This window comes from Rhinopithecus bieti, unplaced genomic scaffold (assembly GCF_001698545.2).
Source record: "Rhinopithecus bieti isolate Rb0 unplaced genomic scaffold, ASM169854v2 scaffold_13262, whole genome shotgun sequence".
NCBI classification, from domain to species: domain Eukaryota; kingdom Metazoa; phylum Chordata; class Mammalia; order Primates; family Cercopithecidae; genus Rhinopithecus; species Rhinopithecus bieti.
Window position 1 is genome coordinate 3,039,398 of NW_016808004.1, and position 20,960 is coordinate 3,060,357.

The 20,960-nt window shown below is 49.9% G+C and overlaps 1 protein-coding gene and 1 long non-coding RNA gene across 9 annotated transcripts in view; one reads left to right on the forward strand and one right to left on the reverse strand.

Moving 5' to 3' along the window:
• Positions 1-3,648: 3,648 nt before the first annotated feature.
• The window catches only part of LOC108537555 (uncharacterized), a 37,920-nt gene continuing 20,608 nt past the window's right edge, over positions 3,649-20,960 (reverse strand). The window contains exons 2-4 of the long non-coding RNA XR_001887855.1: positions 18,686-18,793; positions 18,108-18,216; positions 3,649-3,768 (exon numbers count right to left, since the gene is read on the reverse strand). This is a non-coding gene — a long non-coding RNA (uncharacterized LOC108537555). The remainder of the gene's footprint in view (positions 3,769-18,107; positions 18,217-18,685; positions 18,794-20,960) is intronic.
• The window catches only part of ANKDD1A (ankyrin repeat and death domain containing 1A), a 44,826-nt gene continuing 31,155 nt past the window's right edge, over positions 7,290-20,960 (forward strand). For 5 of the 8 annotated variants that reach the window (XM_017885129.1, XM_017885130.1, XM_017885136.1 and 2 more), the window contains exons 1-4: positions 7,310-7,374; positions 11,913-12,016; positions 13,528-13,626; positions 18,131-18,229. In XM_017885129.1, the coding sequence (XP_017740618.1) occupies positions 7,341-7,374; positions 11,913-12,016; positions 13,528-13,626; positions 18,131-18,229 (336 nt within the window). In that variant the 5' untranslated portion in view covers positions 7,310-7,340. Of the gene's footprint in view, positions 7,375-7,552; positions 7,590-11,912; positions 12,017-13,527; positions 13,627-18,130; positions 18,230-20,960 lie in introns of those variants that run through there. The other 3 variants (XM_017885137.1, XM_017885133.1, XM_017885134.1) reach the window with 3 other exon arrangements.

Here is a 20,960-nt window from a genome sequence, read left to right on the forward strand (position 1 = left end):
AAAAAAAAAAAAAAAAAAAAAGACCTTTTCAAGTTCATTTGGGTTAAATATTGCCCCTTCCTGCAGCTTTTAAAATGCGCATTCCTCTAACGGGAATCCATAGTAATTCCCTACTTTCTTTGCGAAGGTTGTTGCATCTTTTCCCTCTTTAGAAAGGCCCGAGGCTGTCTGGGAATTAAACTGCCACTTAACCCCACATTTACTTACATCTTTACCACCGCGTATCTTCCTCTCTCACCCCGTCCCCATGGCCCAAGTCTTTAGCCTGGCATTCACGTACCCTTACTGGCAATCTTCGGGGAAGCCTCAGAAAATAGTATAGCAGAAAGCCCAGCGTGGAGGAGCCACTTGGGAAACTCAGCATGTGGGTACTCTGCTTGTCTGCGCGGAGCCTCCCCTGTCATCGGCGGATCCAGCCCATCTCAGGTTAGACTACATTCTGTAACCCCTAGCCTCTAACTCCTCGCGCCCCTCTGGCCTCCATCACTGTCGTGCCCGTCGTGGGGACAGATGGGAGGGAATTACGGTACTTACGGCTGCTCTTCGCCGGCTCTTGCTCCCCCGCGTGTCGATAAGCGAAACTGCAGCGAGGCCCAGAGTCCTCTGCCCACCCCCCTCGGAGTTCCGGGAGAACGCTAAGGGCGACAAGCCAGGCTCAGGGAAACCGGGCGCCCATACGCTCCTAGTCCCTCTCACCTGGATCTTCTGCGTCAGGTTACATGCTTGCGCTAGTTTTTCTTTTGTTTCTTTAATTTTTTTTTGTAGAGACAGTGGGTGTGTGTGGGGGGGGGAGGGGTGGAGGGTGGGGCTCACCATTTTGCCCAGGCTGGTCTCGAACTCCTGGGCTCAAGCGATCCACCTGCCTTGACCTTCCCAAGTGCTGGGACTACAGGAGTGAGCCACCACGCCCAGCCTGTTTGCGCTGTTTTCTGAGGCTTTCCGCCAAATTGCTTTCTTTCCTGGCGAGAAAGTCACCCTCTAGAATTGGGGTGTCCCAGCGGACTGGCCGGGTGGTTGGACTGAAGGATGTCCTCCAACCTCACCTTCAGCCATCGCCTGGCTGGGGACCCAGCACGTGGTTCAATGCCATGGGAATCACCCGTTTCTCATTTGGAGACAGTCACACTTGGAGAGGCCATTCTCAACTCTCCACAGCTTGCTGTGTGTCCCTGAGTGAAGTATTAACCTCTCTGAACCTCACGTGCCTCCTCTGTAAAGTGGAGCTTCCATATTCTAGCATTTGCCTCATAGAGTTGTCAGTATGATTACATGGGCTAGTACAGGTTGCAGGTGGAGAGCTGGAGGATAATCACCACCACCACACTAGGGCACTCACTGTGTGCCTAGGCCTAGGCATTTTGAAATAAGCCTATTAAAAAAGGATCATTCGGCCAGGTGCGTTGGCTCATGCCTGTAATGCCAGCACTTTGGAAGGCCGAGGCGGGCGGATCACGAGGTCAGGAGATTGAGACCACCCTGGCTAACATGGTAAAACCCCGTCTCTACTAAAAATACAAAAAAATTGGCCAGGTGTGGTGGCGGGCACCTGTAGTCCCAGCTTCTTGGGAGGCTGAGGCAGGAGAATGGCATGAACCCGGGAGGCAGCAGAGCTTGCAGAGAGCCAAGATTGCACCACTGCACTCCAGCCTGAGCCACAGAGCGAGACTCCGTCTCAAAATAAATAAATACATAAATAAATAAATAAAGGATCATCCACAGATAAATAAATTGAAGGTCAGAGAGATTTAGTGATTGCATGGGGTCACACAGCAGAGCTAGGACTGAACTCAGAAAGACATGGATACACAAGTGCTGGGAGATGTGGGTGGAATCTAAGGTCTGTGAGTTTACAGCAGGGGTCCCCAACCCAGTTGTGGGACCAGTGCGGGTTTGTGGCCTGTTAGGAATGGGGCTGCACAGCAGGAGGTGAGCAGCAGGCATTACCGTCTGAGCTCTGCCTCTTGTCAGATCAGCAGAGGCATTAGATTCTCATAGGAGCGTGAACCCTATTGTCCCCACATGCAATAGATTGCTGCACTCCTTATGAGAATCTAATGCCTGATGAACTGAGGTGGAACAGTCTCATCCTGAAACCATTCCAGTGGCCCCACTCCAACCCATGGAAGAATTGTCTTCCAGGAAACCGGTCCATGGTGCTAAAAAGATTGGAAACCGCTGGTTTAGAGGGTACCCAGGGGCCTGAAAAATAACCTGGCCCTGTCTCCCTTTGGTTAATGCTTTCTTCCTCTAATGGATTATTCATCACCTCTCAATCCAATGCTTGAGGGGCCAGGGACCTAAAAGAACATCCAGGCCTATTTCCTTATGGAGAGAGGGAAGGGACTTGTCCACTTCCACAGCTGGGCAGCACAGATCTGGATTGGAGCTCAGGTCTCCTAGTCCTGTGCTCCTGCTGCTCCTTCCCCCACTGGGTAAGCAGTTCTGCAGGGGGCTGCCACTCCTATCCACAATCAAACTGCCCACTCAGTTGGAGCACCTCTCCAGGAGCTGCCCACTGGCTACCCCTGACCCCACTTGGCTGGGGACTTCTGCTACCCCCTCCCTCCTCTCAAGCAGCTGATTGGTCTAAGCAGAGAGGAAACCAGTGCCATTCTGGCTCCCAAGTGCTGATGCAAGACCAGCAAATATTTACCACTCTTGTGTGTGTGTGGTGTGTGTGTGTATATTTTTTTCTTTTGTTAGAAAAGGGCTAGCGCAGTATATAACAAGTGATTCATGGTGGCGTCTTCCAGTAGATTGATTGTATTTTGTTCCTTCTTTGTGTTTATTTATTTATTTATTTTTGAGACGGAGTCTCGCTCTGTCACCCAGGCTGGAATGCAATGGCCCCATCTTGGCTCACTGCAAGCTCCGCCTCCCAGATTCACGCCATTCTCCTGCCTCAGCCTACTGAGTAGCTGGGACTACAGGCTCCCTCCACCACACCCGGCTAATTTTATATATATATATTTTTTAGTAGAGACGGGGTTTCACCATGTTAGCCAGGATGGTCTCGATCTCCTGACCTCGTGATCCACCCGCCTTGGCCTCCCAAAGTGCTGGGATTACAGGCGTGAACCACTGGGCCTGGCCCCTTCTTTATATTTTAAAATTTCTTTAGTAATGAACAAACATTAATAAGAAGAAATAAAAAGCTGTTTTAAAATTTCTCTTAAGCAAAAGGCCAACAATCATTTTAAAAATGAGCGGGATAAGAACAGATTGTTCTCAGGAAAAAAAAAATAAAATAAAATGACTCTTAAACCTAGAAACAGATAACTAACTTTGCTTGTAATGATAGAAATGCAAACTAAGATTATAATGAATTACTATTTCTTATCAGATTGGGAAAAATCCAAGTTTTACAGCATGTTCTCCTTGGAAACAGGCACCCTCATACATTGGTAATGGAAATGCAAAATATTTCTGGACCTTATGGAGGAGAATTTGGCAACAGCTAGCAAAGTTACATGTGCATTTACCCTTTGACCAAGCAATCCCATTTATAAGAATAGATCCCATAAATGCACTGGTAAAAATACCAATTGATGCATGCATAAGGTTGGTCATTGTAATTCTATTGTAATAATAAAAGTCTGGAAACAGGGCCAATGTCCATCAACAGGGAGTGGTTGAATAAGCCACCCAATGGAGGACTCTGAGGCTGTACAAAGGACGCAGGAAGATCTTGACAGTCTACTGCGGAGAGATCTCTGTAGCAGATTGTTCCCAGAATGAAAGCCAGAAGAATGTTCAGAACAGGCAAATCTATGGAGAAAGAAAGTAGATTTGTGGTTGCCTAGGGCTGTGTGTGGAGGGTTGGGGAGGGGAAACTGCATGGGGGGTGATAGCTAAAGGGTTGGGCTTTCTTTTCTGGGGTGATGAAAATATTAAAATTTAGTGGTGATAGTTATACAACTCTGAACAATACTGTACTAAAACCTATTGAATTATACACTTAAATAGGTGAATTTTAAGGGAGAGGGCAAAGTGAGAAGATGGTATATAGTATGCTACTGCAGTAAAGAGAGAACATATGATTAAATTAAACAATATAAGGGTAAGCATCAACAACACAAATGTTATTTTGTTAGTCAGGATGCAGTGAGGGAAGCAGAATCATGTTGAAGTTATGGTTTAGGGCATTGGTCCCCAACATTTTGGCACTAGGGTCCAGTTTTGTGGCAGACAATTTTTCTACAGGACTGGGAGGTGGGGGGATGGTTTGGGATAAAACTGTTCCCCCTCAGATGATCAGGCATTAGTTAGATTCTCATAAGAAGCATGCAACCTAGGTCAGGCATGGTGGCTCATGCCTGTAATCCCAGGACTTTGGGAGGCTGAGGCGGGAGGATCACTTGAGGTCAGGAGTTTGAGACCAGCCTGACTAACATGGTGAAACCCCATCTTTACTAAAAAAATACAAAATTAGCCAGGTATGGTGTCACACACCTATAATCCTAGCTACATGGGAGGCTGAGGCAGGAGAATTGCTTGAACCTGGGAGGCAGAAATTGCAGTGTGCCATTGAACTCCAGCCTGGGCAACAAGAGCGAAACTCCATCTCAAAAAAAAAAAAAAAAAAAAAAGAAGTGTGCAACCTAGATCCTTCACATGCACAGTTCACAATAGGGTTTGACCTTCTGTGAGAATCTAATGTCACCACTGATCTTTCAGGATGCGGAGCTCAGGTGGTAATGCTCACTCTCCTGCTGTGTGGTCCAGTTCCTAACAGGCCACGGACCAGTGCTGGTCGGAAGCCTGGGGGTTGGGGACCCCTGGGATAGGGGATCTGTGATAGTAATTTGCCTTACACAGTTGTGGAAGGACCAGAAGGGGAGCTGGGGATCAGAGGAGTCCTTAGCCAGTCATCTGAGAAACCAAGTGTGTCCAGCTGCTGAAAAGGAACCACAAGGATATGCTCCTGGGGAGGTCTATGGGTGATACTAACACCCTGGGTCTGCAGCCAAGTCTGTGATGGCCTGGGGTCACTGTTGGTCAGCAGCCTCAGCAGCTGGGAAGAAAAACTGGATATGGAGTGAAGGAGAGTGAGAGCAGGCTGGAAGCCAGTGGTCCCCTCTTCATCCATCACCACAGCTGACTATGACAACCTTCAGACACTTAACTTTGAAACATGTAAATATTTTACATAATTGTAAAGTAAAATTAACATTTAAAAATACCTAAAAAACAAAAGCAAAACAAAATAAACCATTCATGTTGAGTTGGTGGCATAACCACATAGAGAACTATTCCAAGTGACTAAAACCGTAACGTGACACTGTGCCCCTAGAGGGATGTACACATGACAAAAGCTTTACAAAAAACATTTAAACTGTTTTCAGGAATATTATCTTTGGCTAGGCGTGGTGGCTCACAGCTGTAATCCAGCACTTTGGGAGACTTAGGTGGATGGATCACTTGAGGTCAGGAGTTCAAGGACAGCCTGGCCAACACGGTGAAACCCCGTCTCTACTAAAAATACAAAACTTAGCCGCATGTGCACACCTGTAGTCCCAGCTACTTGGGAGGCTGAGGCATAAAAATCGCTTGAACCTGGGAGGCAGCGTTTGCAGTGAGCCGAGATTACGCTACTGCACTCCAGCTTGGGCAACACAGTGAGACTCTGTCTTAAAAAAAAAAAAAGAAAGAAAAAAAAAGGGGGGGGAGGGGTGGCGCAGTGGCTCACACCTGTAACCCCAACACTTTGGGAGGCTGAGGTGGGTGGATGACCCAAGGTCAGGAGTTCAATACCAGCCTGACCAACATGGTGAAACCCCATCTCTACTAAAAATACAAAATTAGCCAGGTGTGGGGGCGAGCACCTGTAATCCCAGCTACTGGGGAGGCTGAGGCAGAAGAACTGCTTGAACCTGGGAGGCGGAGGTTGCAGTGAGCCGAGATCATGCCACTGCACTCCAGCCTGGAAGAAAGAGTGAGACTGTCTCAGGAAAAAAAAAAAAAGGAATCATATCTTTGATTATTATATTGGAATTGTTATTTTGAGACCGTTTTGAGGGGTTGGCTCAGGGCTCATTAATTGCTAGCTGTTATCATCATGTTATTTTTCAAAGGCCATTCCAAATACTTCCTTCTCTAGGAAGGCTTCCTGAACGATATCTTAAGGACTAATGACTGAAAGATGCTCTTCCTCCTTTGATCCCCAAAGTAGTAACTACACCTATCATGGCTTTTCTGGCTTCTTGCCTTGGGATAGAGATGCCTGAGACCCCATTATCCCTAAATTCAAAGAAGCTGTAAATGCCTTTAAGGCAAAAAGGACATGGACATCCCCCAAGGGTCTGAAGTGCAACCCATTCTCGTGTATTTAATGGGTATCTTTTTGTTTCTATGTGTCTTTGCAAGTCTGTGTTGTTTGATGTAAATGCATTTGTAATATTTTTATTGATATTGTCTTCTAGTTTTTATTTGGTTTGGTTTACTTTTTCTGCCTAGCACTAGGTGTTTAAATCCATGTTGCCACGAATACACCGGGTCCCTTGCTTTGAGTGCTGCACAGCGTCACATTTTATCCATCCGCTCTCATAAGAAAGGGCGCTTAGATTGTCTCCAACTCTTAGCAACCACAGCAACACAGCAACCAACATCCTCCTACATGTCCCTTTATGGGCCTGCAAGAGAATTTCAGAGATCTATATCAAGGAGCTGGATTTTAGGGTTCTCCCATAATTTCCCTCATTACTGCCAGACTGTTTTCCAGATTGACAGCCACAGGCTACTCACGCCAGCTCGACAGCTCCATATTCTCCGCTGACATTTGGCATTATTCAGCTTTCTAATTTTTGCCAGTCTTAATGGATGTAAGTGATATCTCATTGTCATCTTTCTGAACACTGAAAAATCCGACCATCTCTTCATATGCTTGCAGAGCTGCTGAGGTTGTGGTTCCTTAAACGCCAGCTCACATCCTTGGGGTTTGACTTTCTGCGCCTGAGGCGGCGGGCCCAAGGCTCATCCCTCCGCCCTGAGAGGCGCGAGGAAGGTGAACCTGCTAGATGCCTTGTGCGCATCTATCTCCAGGGCCGGGGAGGCTGGGCGAACTCCTGGGGAGGAGACTGGGTCAGGGGCACCTGCGGAACTCGGCGTGGCCCCGACCCGCCGGCTTCGGGCGCGGAGCGGTGGGCAGGTTAAGAGAGCAGGAGGAGGGATCTGCATCCTGGTCCAGGACTGGGGTGGCCGCTGCATCTGCGCTCCTAGAAGGCGGGGCGTGGGATCTGGAGGAGCGACCGCCCCCTCCTCTCGGCTCTCCGGGCCCCGCCCCAGCGGACGCACACCTCGCACCCGGGCGCCGGCGCGCGCAGGGGCTGCGGAACGGCGGGATGCAGGAGGAGCTGGCGTGGGAGACCGACGGCCGTGAGTTTGCCTGGCTGGGGGACGGGGGGCGGGGGCCGAGGCCGAGAGGACCCCCGCATCCGTTTGGGGAGTGTCAGGGGTGACGTTGTTGCCCTCCGAACGGCCACCTCTGACTTGGGTGTCTGTGTGGCTCCGAGCGGAATGGTTACCGGTCAGCGCACCGGGCCAAGGGGACCTTGCCGGTGCGTCTGGGACTCGGGGGCGCCACCCGCCAGGTGAGCGGGGAGCAGCGGCTGAGAGGTTAGCTACAAATAATAAAGGTAATAGCGATACTTGACTGCGTGCTGTACTTTGTGTGCCAGGCCTTGACCCAGGAGAGGCACGTCATTTGATCTTCGCTTCGGCCATTTGGGTAGGACATTACGTTATCTTCATTTGGCAGATGAGAAACTGAGGCACAGGGTGTTCAAATGAGTTGTTCAAGGTCACGCAGCCATTGGGTGGTAGAAGTGCTGAAAGCCCCAGCTCCCCCGGAATGCTGGGACTGGATAGCGAGTGGAGACCGCATCGGATGGGGCACGCACTCAGAGGGGAGGAGCCTGACTGGCCACAGGTGGGAGAAGGGCAACTCTAAGCCTCCCTCAGGGAGTGCACCCAGTGCCAGGGCCTCTAGGCCGGGCAGCAGCGTCTGTGTGGGCATCAGCTGGCCTGGGGCAGCTTTGGCTGCACTGTCTGGGAGAGGGGAGAGAAGGATTGTGTCGGTGTTTGCACTGTGAGTCCTTGATCCTGCAGCCCTGGCCGAACCCCGACAGCTGAATCCCGGGGCTCTCCCTCAAATGCGCATAGTGCAGCTCACTGGATTCCTTTGAGACCTATAGTGTCCAAAATGCTGGCACACTGCATCTATTCAGCTGAGGGATGTGTTGGGGGTGGGAATGCTCAATCAAGATGCTAATTATTTCAGAGTAGGTACATGATTCTGTCTGGGGTGGAGGATCACTTGAGGGGGCCTGCGAAGAATGTGTAGCAATGGAGCATTGGTGTGTGTGGCAGAGAATTCTGGACAGAGGACCCAGCATGGGCAAAGGCTCAGACAGCTCAGTGGGTATTGGATGTGGGAGGTGGATGGAAGAGATGAGACTGAACTTGATTTCATTCTAACTTAACGTTCTCTGGCCTGGCTCTAGGTAGTGTCTGCTGGCTTCCCACTGGGATCCTGGCTGTTTGCAAATACAAACCAGGCCAATCCCCCTAAGCTGCAGATAAGACACAGGGTGCCAGACAGGAAGGGAACTATACAGATCTCTTTCTTCACCCTCCCCCAATTTTACAATGGAAGAAACAGACCTACAAGGGGGATATGGCTAGCCCAGGATCCTGCTGCTAGAAAGTGGCAGGGCAGGTACTAGAACCCAGGCCGCTGTAAGCTCACACCTGAAGAGGCAGCTCTCTTTGGCTACCAGAATTTGACCCTTCACCTTGGAGGAATAATAGTGATGATAGTGATGGTGGCGGTGGTATGGTCATTATATGCCAGATACTGTGCCAGGGGCTTTCATATCTCGATTCTAATCATTATATTAATCTTGTAAGGAAGCTCACACTACCATTTTGCAGATGAGGAAACTGCCTAACACAGCTAGGAAGTGGTTCACCCAGAGTTGAACCCAGGACTGTGTGATTGCCTCCTGGGGTAGCGACTCTGAGGTCCACAGGTTGTATCCATGAGGCCCCAGAAAGCTCAAGATCCTCTCACATCTGGAGAAGTCTGTGTGGAATTTATCTAGAAAAGCAAACTGCATGGCAGGCCTGTCTCTCACCTCAGTGAATCTTAGCCTTCCCTACCAAGACACTCATCACCTGTCCCTGGATACACAAAGGGGCTGGGTTCAGACATTCATACTGGACCAAACATGAAGGCTGTGGGGTCACTTGCCCTGCAGTAACTATGCAAAGGGCCAGTAAATATTCGTCTGTGTTAGTATGTGTGAGCACTTTGGGAGAGGGGACAGGCATCTATTCGTATGGGGATTGTTGGTATCACTCATACAAGCAGATATTTTTTTTTGTTTCTGTTTTCTTTTTTCTTTTTTGTTTTTTCTGAGACAGAGTCTCGCTCTGTGGCCCAGGCTGGAGTGCAGTGGCGTGATCTCTGCTTACTGCAAGCTCCGCCTGCCGGGTTCACGCCATTCTCCTGCCTCAGCCTCCCGAGTAGCTGGGACTACAGGCACCCGCCACCACTCCTGGCTAATTTTTTTGTGTTTTTAAGTAGAGACGGGGTTTCACTGTATTAGCCAGGATGGTCTCCATCTCCTGACCTCGTGATCCGCCCCCCTCAGCCTCCCAAAGTGCTGGGATTACAGGCGTGAGCCACTGCACCCGACCTCTGTTTTCTTTGTTTTTTTTTTGAGACGGAGTCTTGCTCTGTCACCAGGCTGGAGTGCAGTGGCATGATCTCAGCTCACTGCAACCTCAACCTCCCAGGTTGAAGCAATTCTCCTGCCTCAGCCTCCCGAGTAGCTGGGACTACAGGTGTGTGCCACCATGCCCAACTAATTTTTGTATTTTTAGTAGAGACTGGGTTTCACCATGTTGGCCAGGATGGTCTTGATCTGCTGACCTCATGATCCATCCACCTCAGCCTCCCAAAGAGCTGGGATTACAGGTGTGAGCCACCACGCCCGGCCTGTTTTTGTTTTCTTTTTAGAGACAGGGTCTCACTCTGTTGNCCCCTCAGCCTCCCAAAGTGCTGGGATTACAGGCGTGAGCCACTGCACCCGACCTCTGTTTTCTTTGTTTTTTTTTTGAGACGGAGTCTTGCTCTGTCACCAGGCTGGAGTGCAGTGGCATGATCTCAGCTCACTGCAACCTCAACCTCCCAGGTTGAAGCAATTCTCCTGCCTCAGCCTCCCGAGTAGCTGGGACTACAGGTGTGTGCCACCATGCCCAACTAATTTTGTATTTTAGTAGAGACTGGGTTTCACCATGTTGGCCAGGATGGTCTTGATCTGCTGACCTCATGATCCATCCACCTCAGCCTCCCAAAGAGCTGGGATTACAGGTGTGAGCCACCACGCCCGGCCTGTTTTTGTTTTCTTTTTAGAGACAGGGTCTCACTCTGTTGCCCAGGCTAGAGTGCAGAGGTGCAATTATAGTTCATTGGCAGCCTCAAACTCCCGGGCTCAAGCAATCCTCTTGCCTTAGCCTCCTGAATAGCTGGGACTATAGGCATGTGCCGCCACACCTGGCTAATTTTTTAAAAAACTTTTTTGTAGAGATGGGAGTTTTGCTTTGTAGCCCAGGCTGGTCTCGAACTCCTGGCTTCAAGCCATCCTCCTGCCTTGACCTCCCAAACTGCTGGGATTGCATGCATGAGCCACCATGCCTGGCTCAGAGGCAGAGTTTTGTGGGTTCCTCCTGTGCCCACCTTTGGGCCTGCTGTGAGCTGTGGGTGGATCAGGAAGGGTCAAGTGTGTCCAGAGCCTCCAAAATGCTTGGAGTCTAGCCATGGAGACTAGACATCCTCACAATCAAGAGCCGTCAGGTTGACGGCAGCATGGGGCTCCGGTAGGGATCATCTGGCCCTGGGTCCTCCTGGCTCAGACACTAACCTGCAGTCTGACCCTGAGCCCACAGCTGTGTGTGACAGGGGTGGGCAGGGGGAGCTCTGAGGTTCCCTTTAATCTGAGACTCTGTGCTAAAGGTGCAGCGATGAGGGTGAGAGGAGCAGAGAGAAGAGAGAGACCACATAGAAGGAAAATTGAGGTGGCCTCAGCATGGGCAGGTGAAAGCTGGTTAGGATATGGGCAAGAGGTGTTGGAAGAGGCTGGGTGCTGTGGCTCACACCCGTAATCCCAGCACTTTGGGAGGCCGAGGCAGGCGGATCACTTGAGGTCAGGAGTTGGGGACCAGCCTGGCCAACCTGTTGAAACCCTGTCTCTACCAAATATACAAAAATTAACCAGGTGTGGTAGCACACACTTGTAATCTCAGCTACTGAGGAGGCTGAGGTGGGAGAATCGCTTGAACCTGGGAGGCGGAGGTTGCAGTGAGACAAGATCATGCCACTGCACTTCAGTCTGGGCAACAGAGGGGTTGGAATAAGGGGTGGAGGAGCAAGGAGATGGAAGGTACAGAAGTAGGGTAAACGTGCTTCTGGCCTCACCCGGCACTGGCACGAAATAGGTGGCTCAGTAAATCCTGGCTGTTTTCTACACTAGACTGAAAAGGTGGTTACTGACTCCAGAGGGAGTTAATTTCATTTCCTTCCCCAAGAGCAGCTCTTGGGAGGGTACGTGAAACTTGGATAATGGGGCACACATTTAGGCTGCTGCAAATGGCTTTGCCCTGCTCTTCCGTCTTCGGGGTTTCACCACGTCCTGGTTGCGTGGCTGTGGGATGAGTTAATGAAGAAGAGCAGCCTGTCTGGGGAGGACCCGGACCTTGAGAGGGAGGAGGGCTGTGCCGCTCTGCCCCCATTCCTAGCTGAAAGACCCCTGCCCCAGCAATGTCCAGGAGTGGGAACAGGCTGTTTACCTCTGCTGTCTGCAGTGTGGGGGATCCTCCCCCTCATCCTGCACCCCATTTTGTCCCCATAGTGCTTCCTCTGGAGAGGCAGCTCCACGAGGCCGCCCGCCAGAACAACGTCAGCAGGATGCAGGAGCTGATTGGGAGGAGGGTTAACACCAGGGCCAGAAACCACGTGCGTAATTGGCTTCTCTGAATCAGGGCACCTGGGATAGTATCATGATAATGCCAGTACACAGGGGGAACAGTTCATCTGAGCTAGAGGCAGGTACATTTGCATGTGTTAACTTGGAGGGAGGCTCAGGCTCTGTCCTCATGGCCTGCATTGTCTCCAGGAATCTAAGGAATCTAAGGCTTAGAGTGGTTGGACCCCCACCCAAGGTCAGGGTCAGGATTCCAAGCCAGGCTTGGCAATTCCAGAGGTCAAACTTAACTTCTGGGACCCATCTGAGAAGTTAGAGCCAGGAGGGCTAGGCTCAAAGGTCAGCAGCCAGAAGCTGGGAGATGGGCAAAAGAGGACAGACATTACACAAAGCATCCCACAAACAATTCATTCTCTCTGTGATAAGTTGTCATAACAGCATGTGCAGGAGGGTCGGGAAAAGCCTCCCAAGGAGGTGGCTTTTTAAATTTTTTCTTTGAGACAGGACCTCACATCACCCAGGCTGGAGCGCAGTGGAACAATCACAGCTCCCTGCAGCCTTGACCTTCCTGGGCTCAGTTGATCCTCCCACATCAGCCTCCTGAGTAGCTGAGACTACAGGCACGCACCACCATGCCAGGCTGATTTTGTATTTTTTCTAGAGATAGGGGTCTTGCTATGTTGCCCAGGCTGGTCTCAAACTCCTGGACTCAAGCTATCCTCCCACCTCAGCCTCCCAAAGTGCTGGGATTACAGGCGTGGGCCGCCTCACCCTCCCGGCAGTGGCATTTTTGAGGAGCTAGGTGAAGGACAGTATTCTAGGCAGAGAGAACAGTATGGGCAGAAACTCTGAGGAAGGAAGGAGCAGCTGGGCTCCAGAGAGGGGATGTGGCTTGCCTGAGACCACGCAGAAAACCAGTGCTTCCTTTCATTGTCCCCTCATAAGCTGAAAACTACAGAGGGAAGAAGTGGGCACAGGGGCCACAGGCCAACTTCCCCCAGGCCTGCTTGGATGGCATTTTGAACTGCCAGGGTGGTCTGAGAATGAGATGGTACATCAGGCCCCTTCAGCCCCATTCTGAGAGAAGGAAGGGGACAGAACCCAGGGACTCCAGTGCCTCTCAGGGACTTGGAGGGTAATCCTTGACCACATGGGCTTTCCAGCAGGGGCAACAGCAGGAAAAGGCCTAGAGGTGGGAAGTTGCTTGGCATTTCTGAGAAGCAGGGGTGGGCAACGCCAGACCATGCAGCGCCTCATCATCTCCAGGGTTAGGAGTTTATTCTGAGAGCCATGGGAAACTGAAGAGTTTTAGATGGGGACAGATGGGGACAGATGGGTCCAGTCATTTTACTATGTTGGCTTTGGTTGCCATGCAGGAGAGGAGCATGCGGCAGAATGGGGCTGGGTGCCCAGCCAGCTGGGGACCAGAGCCAGCAAACACCCTTCCAGCCTGCAGACCAGCTGTCCTGGGGGAGGGTGTGGGAGGTGGTCCAGGCAGCCAGGTGGCAGCAGCACCTGACAAGTGTCATCTCCCTCCGGGCAGGTGGGCAGGGTGGCCCTGCACTGGGCTGCAGGTGCAGGGCATGAGCAGGCTGTGCGTCTGCTTCTGGAGCACGAGGCTGCTGTGGACGAGGAGGATGCGGTAGGGGCCCTCACAGAGGCACGTCTGTGTGTGCGTGTCTGTCTGTCTGTCTGTCTCAGGGTGGTGGGGGGCACTGGAGATCTCTCTGGGTCTATGAGCCGGTTGCTGAGATTGCTGCTAATATGCAGACATTCAGGTGCAGAGTGGCAGGGAGTCAAAGGCTTCAGGTGCCAGGGACACTGCACTGGTTCCATGTTCCTCCTATACAGTAATGAAGAGCTCTCCACTTTCAAGGGTCTTTCAGTTCTCAGAGAGCCTTTTCAGTCCCTCATGAAAGCACGTGAACAGGGAGAGGGCTGTAGAACAGATAATTGGGTGGATTGATAGAGGCCTGATTAGCAAAAGCACCAGGAGGAAGGTCTCTCATGACATGCCACAGGGCTCTGCCCTGGCTAACACTTCAAAGTCTTGGATAAAGACTAACAGTCTTAGTTAAACAATTGGCAGGCAGTGTGTTGCTGAGAGAGAGCACTGATGAGTAACGGGGTCTGTAAAATTATCTCTACAAGGTTTGGGGAAAAGGCTGAATCTAATAATGACATTTGAAAGGGATACACTTATGGCTTTGTCTACATTTAAATTTTAAAAAGTGCCTGGGCACAATGGCTCACGCCTGTAATCTCGGTACTTTGGGAGGCCAAGTGGGTAGATCACTTGAGCCCAGGAGTTTGAGACGAGCCTGGGCAACATGGCGAAACTCCATCTCTACCAAAAAATACAAAAATTAGCCAGTCTTATAAACTGGTGTCTAAATAAATAAATAGGTAAAAATTTTAAAATAAAAAATAAAACCATAAACTTCCCTGCAGCGACTTAGTTGTCCATGAAAACAATTTTCTTTGTTCCGGCTTCTCTCTGCTCCCAGGCCGCGCTGTGTGGGGGTTGATTACTAGTTGGGGTTGAAGTGAGGCAGCAACCCTTACCTCCCCATTCCCCAATCCTGTCTCTTCCCTGTACCTGCTTAGGCCTCATTTAGGGATGCCTTTAGGAGCAGAACGTCTAGGATCCTTAGTCTGAGCTCCCTGGTGAAACACTAGAGCCTCTTGCATCAACTCTTTCTACTCACAAAGACCCCCACTGTCACCACTATGCTGTTACTTCTTCCTTTGGAGGTTTAGTGAAAAAAGAAGCTATGAGGGAGAACAGTAAGAGGGGGCCCTTTTAGAAATCCTCCCTGTTGGCTGGGCACGGTGGCTCACACCAGTAATCCCAGCACTTTGGGAGGCCGAGGCGGGAGGATCACCTGAGATCAGAAGTTCGAGACCAGCCTGGCCAACATGGTGAAACCCTGTCTCTACTAAAAGTACAAAAATTAGCCAGGTATGGTAGTTCACGCCTGTGATCCCAGCTACTGGTGAGGCTGAGGCAGGAGAATCGCTTGAACCTGGGAGACGGAGGTTGCCGTAAACCTAGATTACAGCACTGCACTCCAACCTGGGTGACAGAGTGAGACTCCGTCACAAACAAACAAACAAACAAAAACCTCTCTGTTTCTTTTGCAAATGGCAATACATAACATTTTGAAAAATAAGACAGCATGGTGGACTTGCCTGCTGTAGTAATGGGGTTCAGGAGATACTGGAGAAAGGAAATCCTGTTGCTGGAGGAAGATCTCTAGTGATATGCCACAGGACTCTGGCCTGGATAGTTCCTAGGAACTATGTATGTGGGGAAAGCTGGTTTAGGACTGTGACATATCCCGGGGGTCCCCACTGTCAGGAGGCTCTGGCTCCCATGGCTCTCGCTCCCCCAGTCCTGAGCCTTTACCCTTTTTATTCCTGAGCGCCTGTGGACTTCTTCCTCTGGACTCTGCTGGTGCTTGTTCTTTTTCCTCCCTCCTGCAGCCAGCCCACAGTTGCTGATATTCTATCAGGCACTGAGCTCTGAGCCAGTGCCGGGTCTCCTGGCCTCTTCAGCTCTAGTTAAGGCCAGATGTAAACCCTCATTTGTTTTTTTTTTTGTTTTTTTTTTTTTATTTTAAATTTTAAAAAATATGCCCCAATCTTGGATGATAGACCCTCATTTGAGGCTCTTTGCTGGGTCCAGCACCTTCCCTAGGATTTCAGGAGGAAGAATTTAAATGCTTGTGGTCCCTGCTGTCTCTTACTTTTGGTCAACTTTTGGCATCCTCTTGAAATTTTGCAAATAGTCCTTTGATTCCACCCTGGCGTCATCCCAAACATGGTGCCTCTCCCTGGGACTCCATTCACAGAAGGCTTGTAGTGTGGGATGGCTTTCCAAACTGGGATATAGAGGGGACCTATATCACACACAAAACAATGTAAAAATCCTAAAACCCCCTCTTTGACATTCTGTTCTTTAAAGGCCCTTGGTTCTTTCCTTGCCTTGGGCCCAGCCTCTGCTCCCCTCCCTCTCTCCAGTGCTGTCCTTGTCTGCACCGCCCCCTTCCTGCCTCCAAATTCCCGCCTGTTTCTAAAGCAGAGCAGAGCAACTCTCTTTGGATGTTCGGGAGCCTACTGATTAGTGAGTTCCCTCTGAGTTTCATCTTTTGCCTCAACCCTTTGTCAAGGCTTTTACTCAAACACAGTTCCCTCCCTAAGAGGAATTCTGGCGCCAGCCGCTAAGACCCCTTTTCTTGGTACCCCTCACAAAGGCTCCTGGTGGAGCCACACCCAAGAAAGCACTGCAAAAAACCATTCCCAGGATCTGGCTGGCTCTTGATGTATCCCCAGAGCTGAGTTTGGAGGCCTGGGGTTGCTCTTCAGAGAGAAGAAAAGACTCCAGGGAGGTGGGGGAAGTGCAGAACCCTACTGCAGTGGAGATCACTGAAGGGGCTCTGGGGACCCTGGAGCACGGTGCAGATGTGGAGGAAGAGCACCCTGCAAACAGGTCCGGGGCTGCCCTGAGTGGAGCCACAGACATATTTTCAGTTGCTCCAGAGAGTTGGTGAGATGGAAATTGCAGGAGTGCAGATTTCAACAGCTCGAGGAGGCATTTCTTCCTTTTCTTTTTTCATTTTTTTTTTTTTTTTGAGATGGAGTCTTGCTCTGTCGCCCTCCAAGCTCCGCCGACATTTCTAAGAGAAGCCAGTGTTTGACTGTGCAAGGATGTCTCGTGAGGTGGTGTGGTGCTGCAGACTGAAGCTATCTGCTTTGAAGATATTCTGTGGGATATTTATTTTTTTTATTTATTTTTGAGACAGGCTCTCACTCCGTCACCCAGGCTGGAGAGCAGCAGTGCAATTTTGGCTCACCGTAACCTTTGCCTCCTGGGTTCAAATGATCCTCTCACCTCAGTCTCTCAGGTAGCTGGGACTACAGGCACGCACCACCATGTCCAGCTAATTAATTTTTTTGTAGAGACAGGTCTCACTATGTTGCCCAGGCTGGTCTTGAACTCCTGGCTCAAGTGATCCTCCCACCTTGGTCCCTCTCAAAATGTTAAGGTTACAGGCATGAGCCACCATGCCCAGCCTCTATGGGAGATTTAAACAGTCCATTCTTAAACACCGGTCCAGGATAAGGTCTTCACCAGTCATAGCAAATCAGAAAACAGGGACAATGTATTTTTCATGAAGCTACATTTGTTTTTTGTCTTTGTTTGTTGGTTTTTGAGACAGGGTTTCGCTCTGTCACCAAGGCTGGAGTGCAGTGGTGTGATCACAGCTCATTGCAGCCTCTATCTGCTGAGCTCAAGTGATCCTCCCACCTCAGCCTCCCAAGTAGCTGGGACCACAGGAATGTGCCTCCACGCCTGGCTTATTTTTTAAAAATGTCTGTAGAGATGGGGGTCCCCCTATTTTGCCCAGTCTGGTTTCAAACTCCTGGGCTCAAGTGATCCTCATCTCACAGTGTTGGGATTACAGGCGTGAACCACCATGCCCAGTTATGAAGCTTTATTTGCCAAGAATATATTCTAAGATTGGTTCCTTACAATTTTTTTCTTCTAAAATGGTCTTTCTTTATGAAATGATGATGAGAGTAAATGGCAGCCTTTTTGTTTGTTTGTTTGTTTTGAGACGAAGTCTCACTCTGGCGCTCAGGCTGGAGTGCAGTGGCGGGTCTCAGCTCACTGCAACCTCCACCTCCTGGGTTCAAGTGATTCTCCTGCCTCAACCTCCCAAGTAGCTGAGATCACAAGTGCCCACCACCACGCCCGGCTAATTTGTGTATTTTTGCTAGAGACGGGGTTCCACCATTTTGGCCAGGCTGGTCTTGAACTCCTGACCTCATGTGATCCTCCCGTCTTAGCCTCCCAAAGTGCCGGGATAACAGGCATGAGCCACCGAGCCTGGCCAGCAGCTGTTTTATTTTTAAGTTTCATTTAGCAAAAAATAAATTTAAAAAGTTTGCAACAGTACATCAGCCTCTATTTAAAAACCAAAAAATCTTGGTATTTAAATTCCTAAAGCTTGGAGCTCCCTGGACTGAGTGGCACTTATAGTTCCTTCTGGTTGTTTGGTTTAATCATAAGGCACAGGGCCTGACTGGCACGGCCACGCCTTCCCACATTCTTCTCACCTCCTCTATGTCCTCTCCCCCAGTTTGGGATGAACGCGCTTCTCCTGTCCGCCTGGTTCGGCCACTTACGAATCCTCCAGATCCTGGTAAACTCGGGGGCCAAGATCCACTGTAAGAGCAAGGTAAGGCCTCAGCTGGTAGCCCTCTGTCCCCTCAGCTCCCCTGGCCCTGTATGCAAAGGTCTCCCCCAACCTCTGCCCCCCACCCCGCTTGCCCCTCCAGTCCCCACCTGCCTTTGTCTGTCCCTCTTTCTTCTGATCTCCCCCACCTCTCTGTCCTATTCGGTGAGCTGGGACAGTCCCCAGCCCTCTGGCTGGCCTCCGTGTTTGTAGGAGAGAAATCAAAGTAACTCCCTCAGAGGGTAGTTAGGAAAATTAAATGAGAAGGAGGTGAGGTCTCCTCCACCCTCCTGCCAGGCCCCGTACCCCTTGTGCTCAGTGTGGTGGGGTGAAAGGAGCAAAGCATCATTTACCAAGTGTGGTATGGTGGGTGAGTTACTCTATCAGCCTGCACTGTGGTTTGAGGGAGCAGGGCCTCAGCAAGTGAGAGTGCCTGGAATCCCTCCGCTGGTGGCTCACCTTTTAGGGTGTCAGTCGCCCATAGGAAAATGCAAACATTTCTGGGCCAAATCCCTCAGCCAGGAGTTCTCACATGGGTTCTTGGAGAAAATTCAGAGGACCTATGAACTTGGATTGGAAAAAAGTGCGTATTTATTTTGGCTAACTTCTTGAAAATTTAGCATTTTTTTCTTTCTTTCTTTTTTTTTTTGGAGATGGAGTCTTGCTGGGTCACCCAAGCTGGAGTGCAGTGGTGCGATCTCAGCTCATTGCAACCTCCGTCTCCTGGGTTCAAGCAATTCTCCTGCCTCAGCCTCCAGAGTAGCTGGGACTATAGGCACGTGCCACCACGCCCGACTAATTAGCATTTTTTTCAACGATGAATGTAGGTAATATTAGTACTTGTGACTTTGTCACTAATAGAAAATGTAGCTGTTTTCGTATCACATGAAAGTTTTTGCAGTTATCTTAAAATACTCCTTACATTTATCATTACATTGAAATTATGGCAGTGGTTAGACCCTTCAGTAGATCTTGTTGTTTAACAGGTCAGTAAGGAAGCACATGTGTTACTAGATTGAAAACTTGGTTTGTAATATTTTGATAACTTAATTTCAATATAATTGGTTTCCTTTTATGGTAGGCAGAATAATGTCACTTCACAGATGTCCATACCCTAATTCCTAGAACCTCTGAACTCCCGGAACCTAACACACCAATAGGAATTTGTTGAGTGTGATGTGATGTGTATGAGGTGTGATGAAGGAGGCAGGGGTGGAGCGATGCGAGCCACTAGCCAAGGAATTTGGTCAGCTTCTAGAAGCTGGAAAAGGACAGGAAATGAGTTTTCCCCTAGAGCTTCCAGAAGAAACACAGCATTGCCAACCTAATTTAGACTTCTGACCTTCAGTACTGTAAAATAATAAATTTGTGCTGTTTTACGCCATGAAGCTATGGTAATTTGTTATAGCAGCAATAGAAAATGAATACGCCATTGTAAGCCTGTTTATTTGATTAAATTTTTTTCCTGTATAATTTATTTTTTTGCATTTAAGTAAATGTTATTCTGAGAAGGGGTCTATAGGCTTCACCAGATGTAAAAGGGTCATGGCACGTAAGAGGTCTGTCTCATGCCATTGTTAGGATCCTCTTGGCAGTGGTGGGAGTGCCTGAAAGCATTTGGGTTGGAAAATCCATCCCAGAGAACCATGTCGCTATGTGGTGGGTCACAAGATCTGAGCCGGAGTGTGGGAGGGAGGGGCCAGCAGGAGGGTACCCTGTGAATACACCCAGGTTCAAGCTCAGGGTTCTGCTGTCTGGTCCTGCTGGCCTGGCCTGGCTTGGCCTTGGAAGGGCTCAGTGGCCCTGGGGAATCCAGTGTTGTCTTGATGTAGTATACTGTAAACAGGGTTGTGAATGAACCTCCATGTTCTAGAATGAGGAAGGCAGGGTCTTGGGTGTATATGGAGGGTGAGGTTCTGAGTCATGGACTCTTCTAGTTAAGCAGATCCCCTCTATATTCATTTTCTGTTTTTGGCAACAAATCACTCTAAAATTTAAAAGTAATGAATCTGAAAGTAATGATATATTATTTTCCACAATTCTGTGGTTGGCAGGCAGTTCCTGTGGCTTTGCCTGGGCTCACCTACAAGGCTGCAGTCAGCAGGTGGGTGGGCTGGGGGCTGGCTGGCCCTGGAGGGTCTCACTCACATGTCTGGAGCCTCTGCAGGAAGGGTTGGAACGTCTGGGATGGTGCGGCTAGTTTCTCCAGGTGGACACTGATCCTTGGGGAGTCCAGCATAGACTTCCTTACGCATCTGCCTCAGGGCAGCAAAAGATCCAGAGCAGAATTGGCAAGGGCTCTAGAGGCTAAGGCTGGAAAGCCATGTGGTATCACCTCCATTGCATTCAAAAGCCCGTCACAGGACCAGTGTAGATTCTCGGTGAGAAGAGTGGCACGATCCTGGGGTGTGCTTCCAAGGGCAGGGGGAATAGATGCAGCCAGCTTTGCAAATGATAGACCCCACTATTCCTTTCAATCTCTCGTTCAAGGTCTTCCCCAAAGGGATTCATCCCACCTGTAGATGCCACAGGCCCAGTCCTGCTTCTGCCCTGAAGCTTTCTCCTTTCCCTGCTGTTTACGTAGCTCTGCTGGTGATAGTTACAGTTTTTTTTTTTTTTTTGAGACGGAGTCTTGCTCTGTCGCCCGGGCTGGAGTGCAGTGGCCGGATCTCAGCTCACTGCAAGCTCCGCCTCCCGTGTTTACGCCATTCTCCTGCCTCAGCCTCCTGAGTAG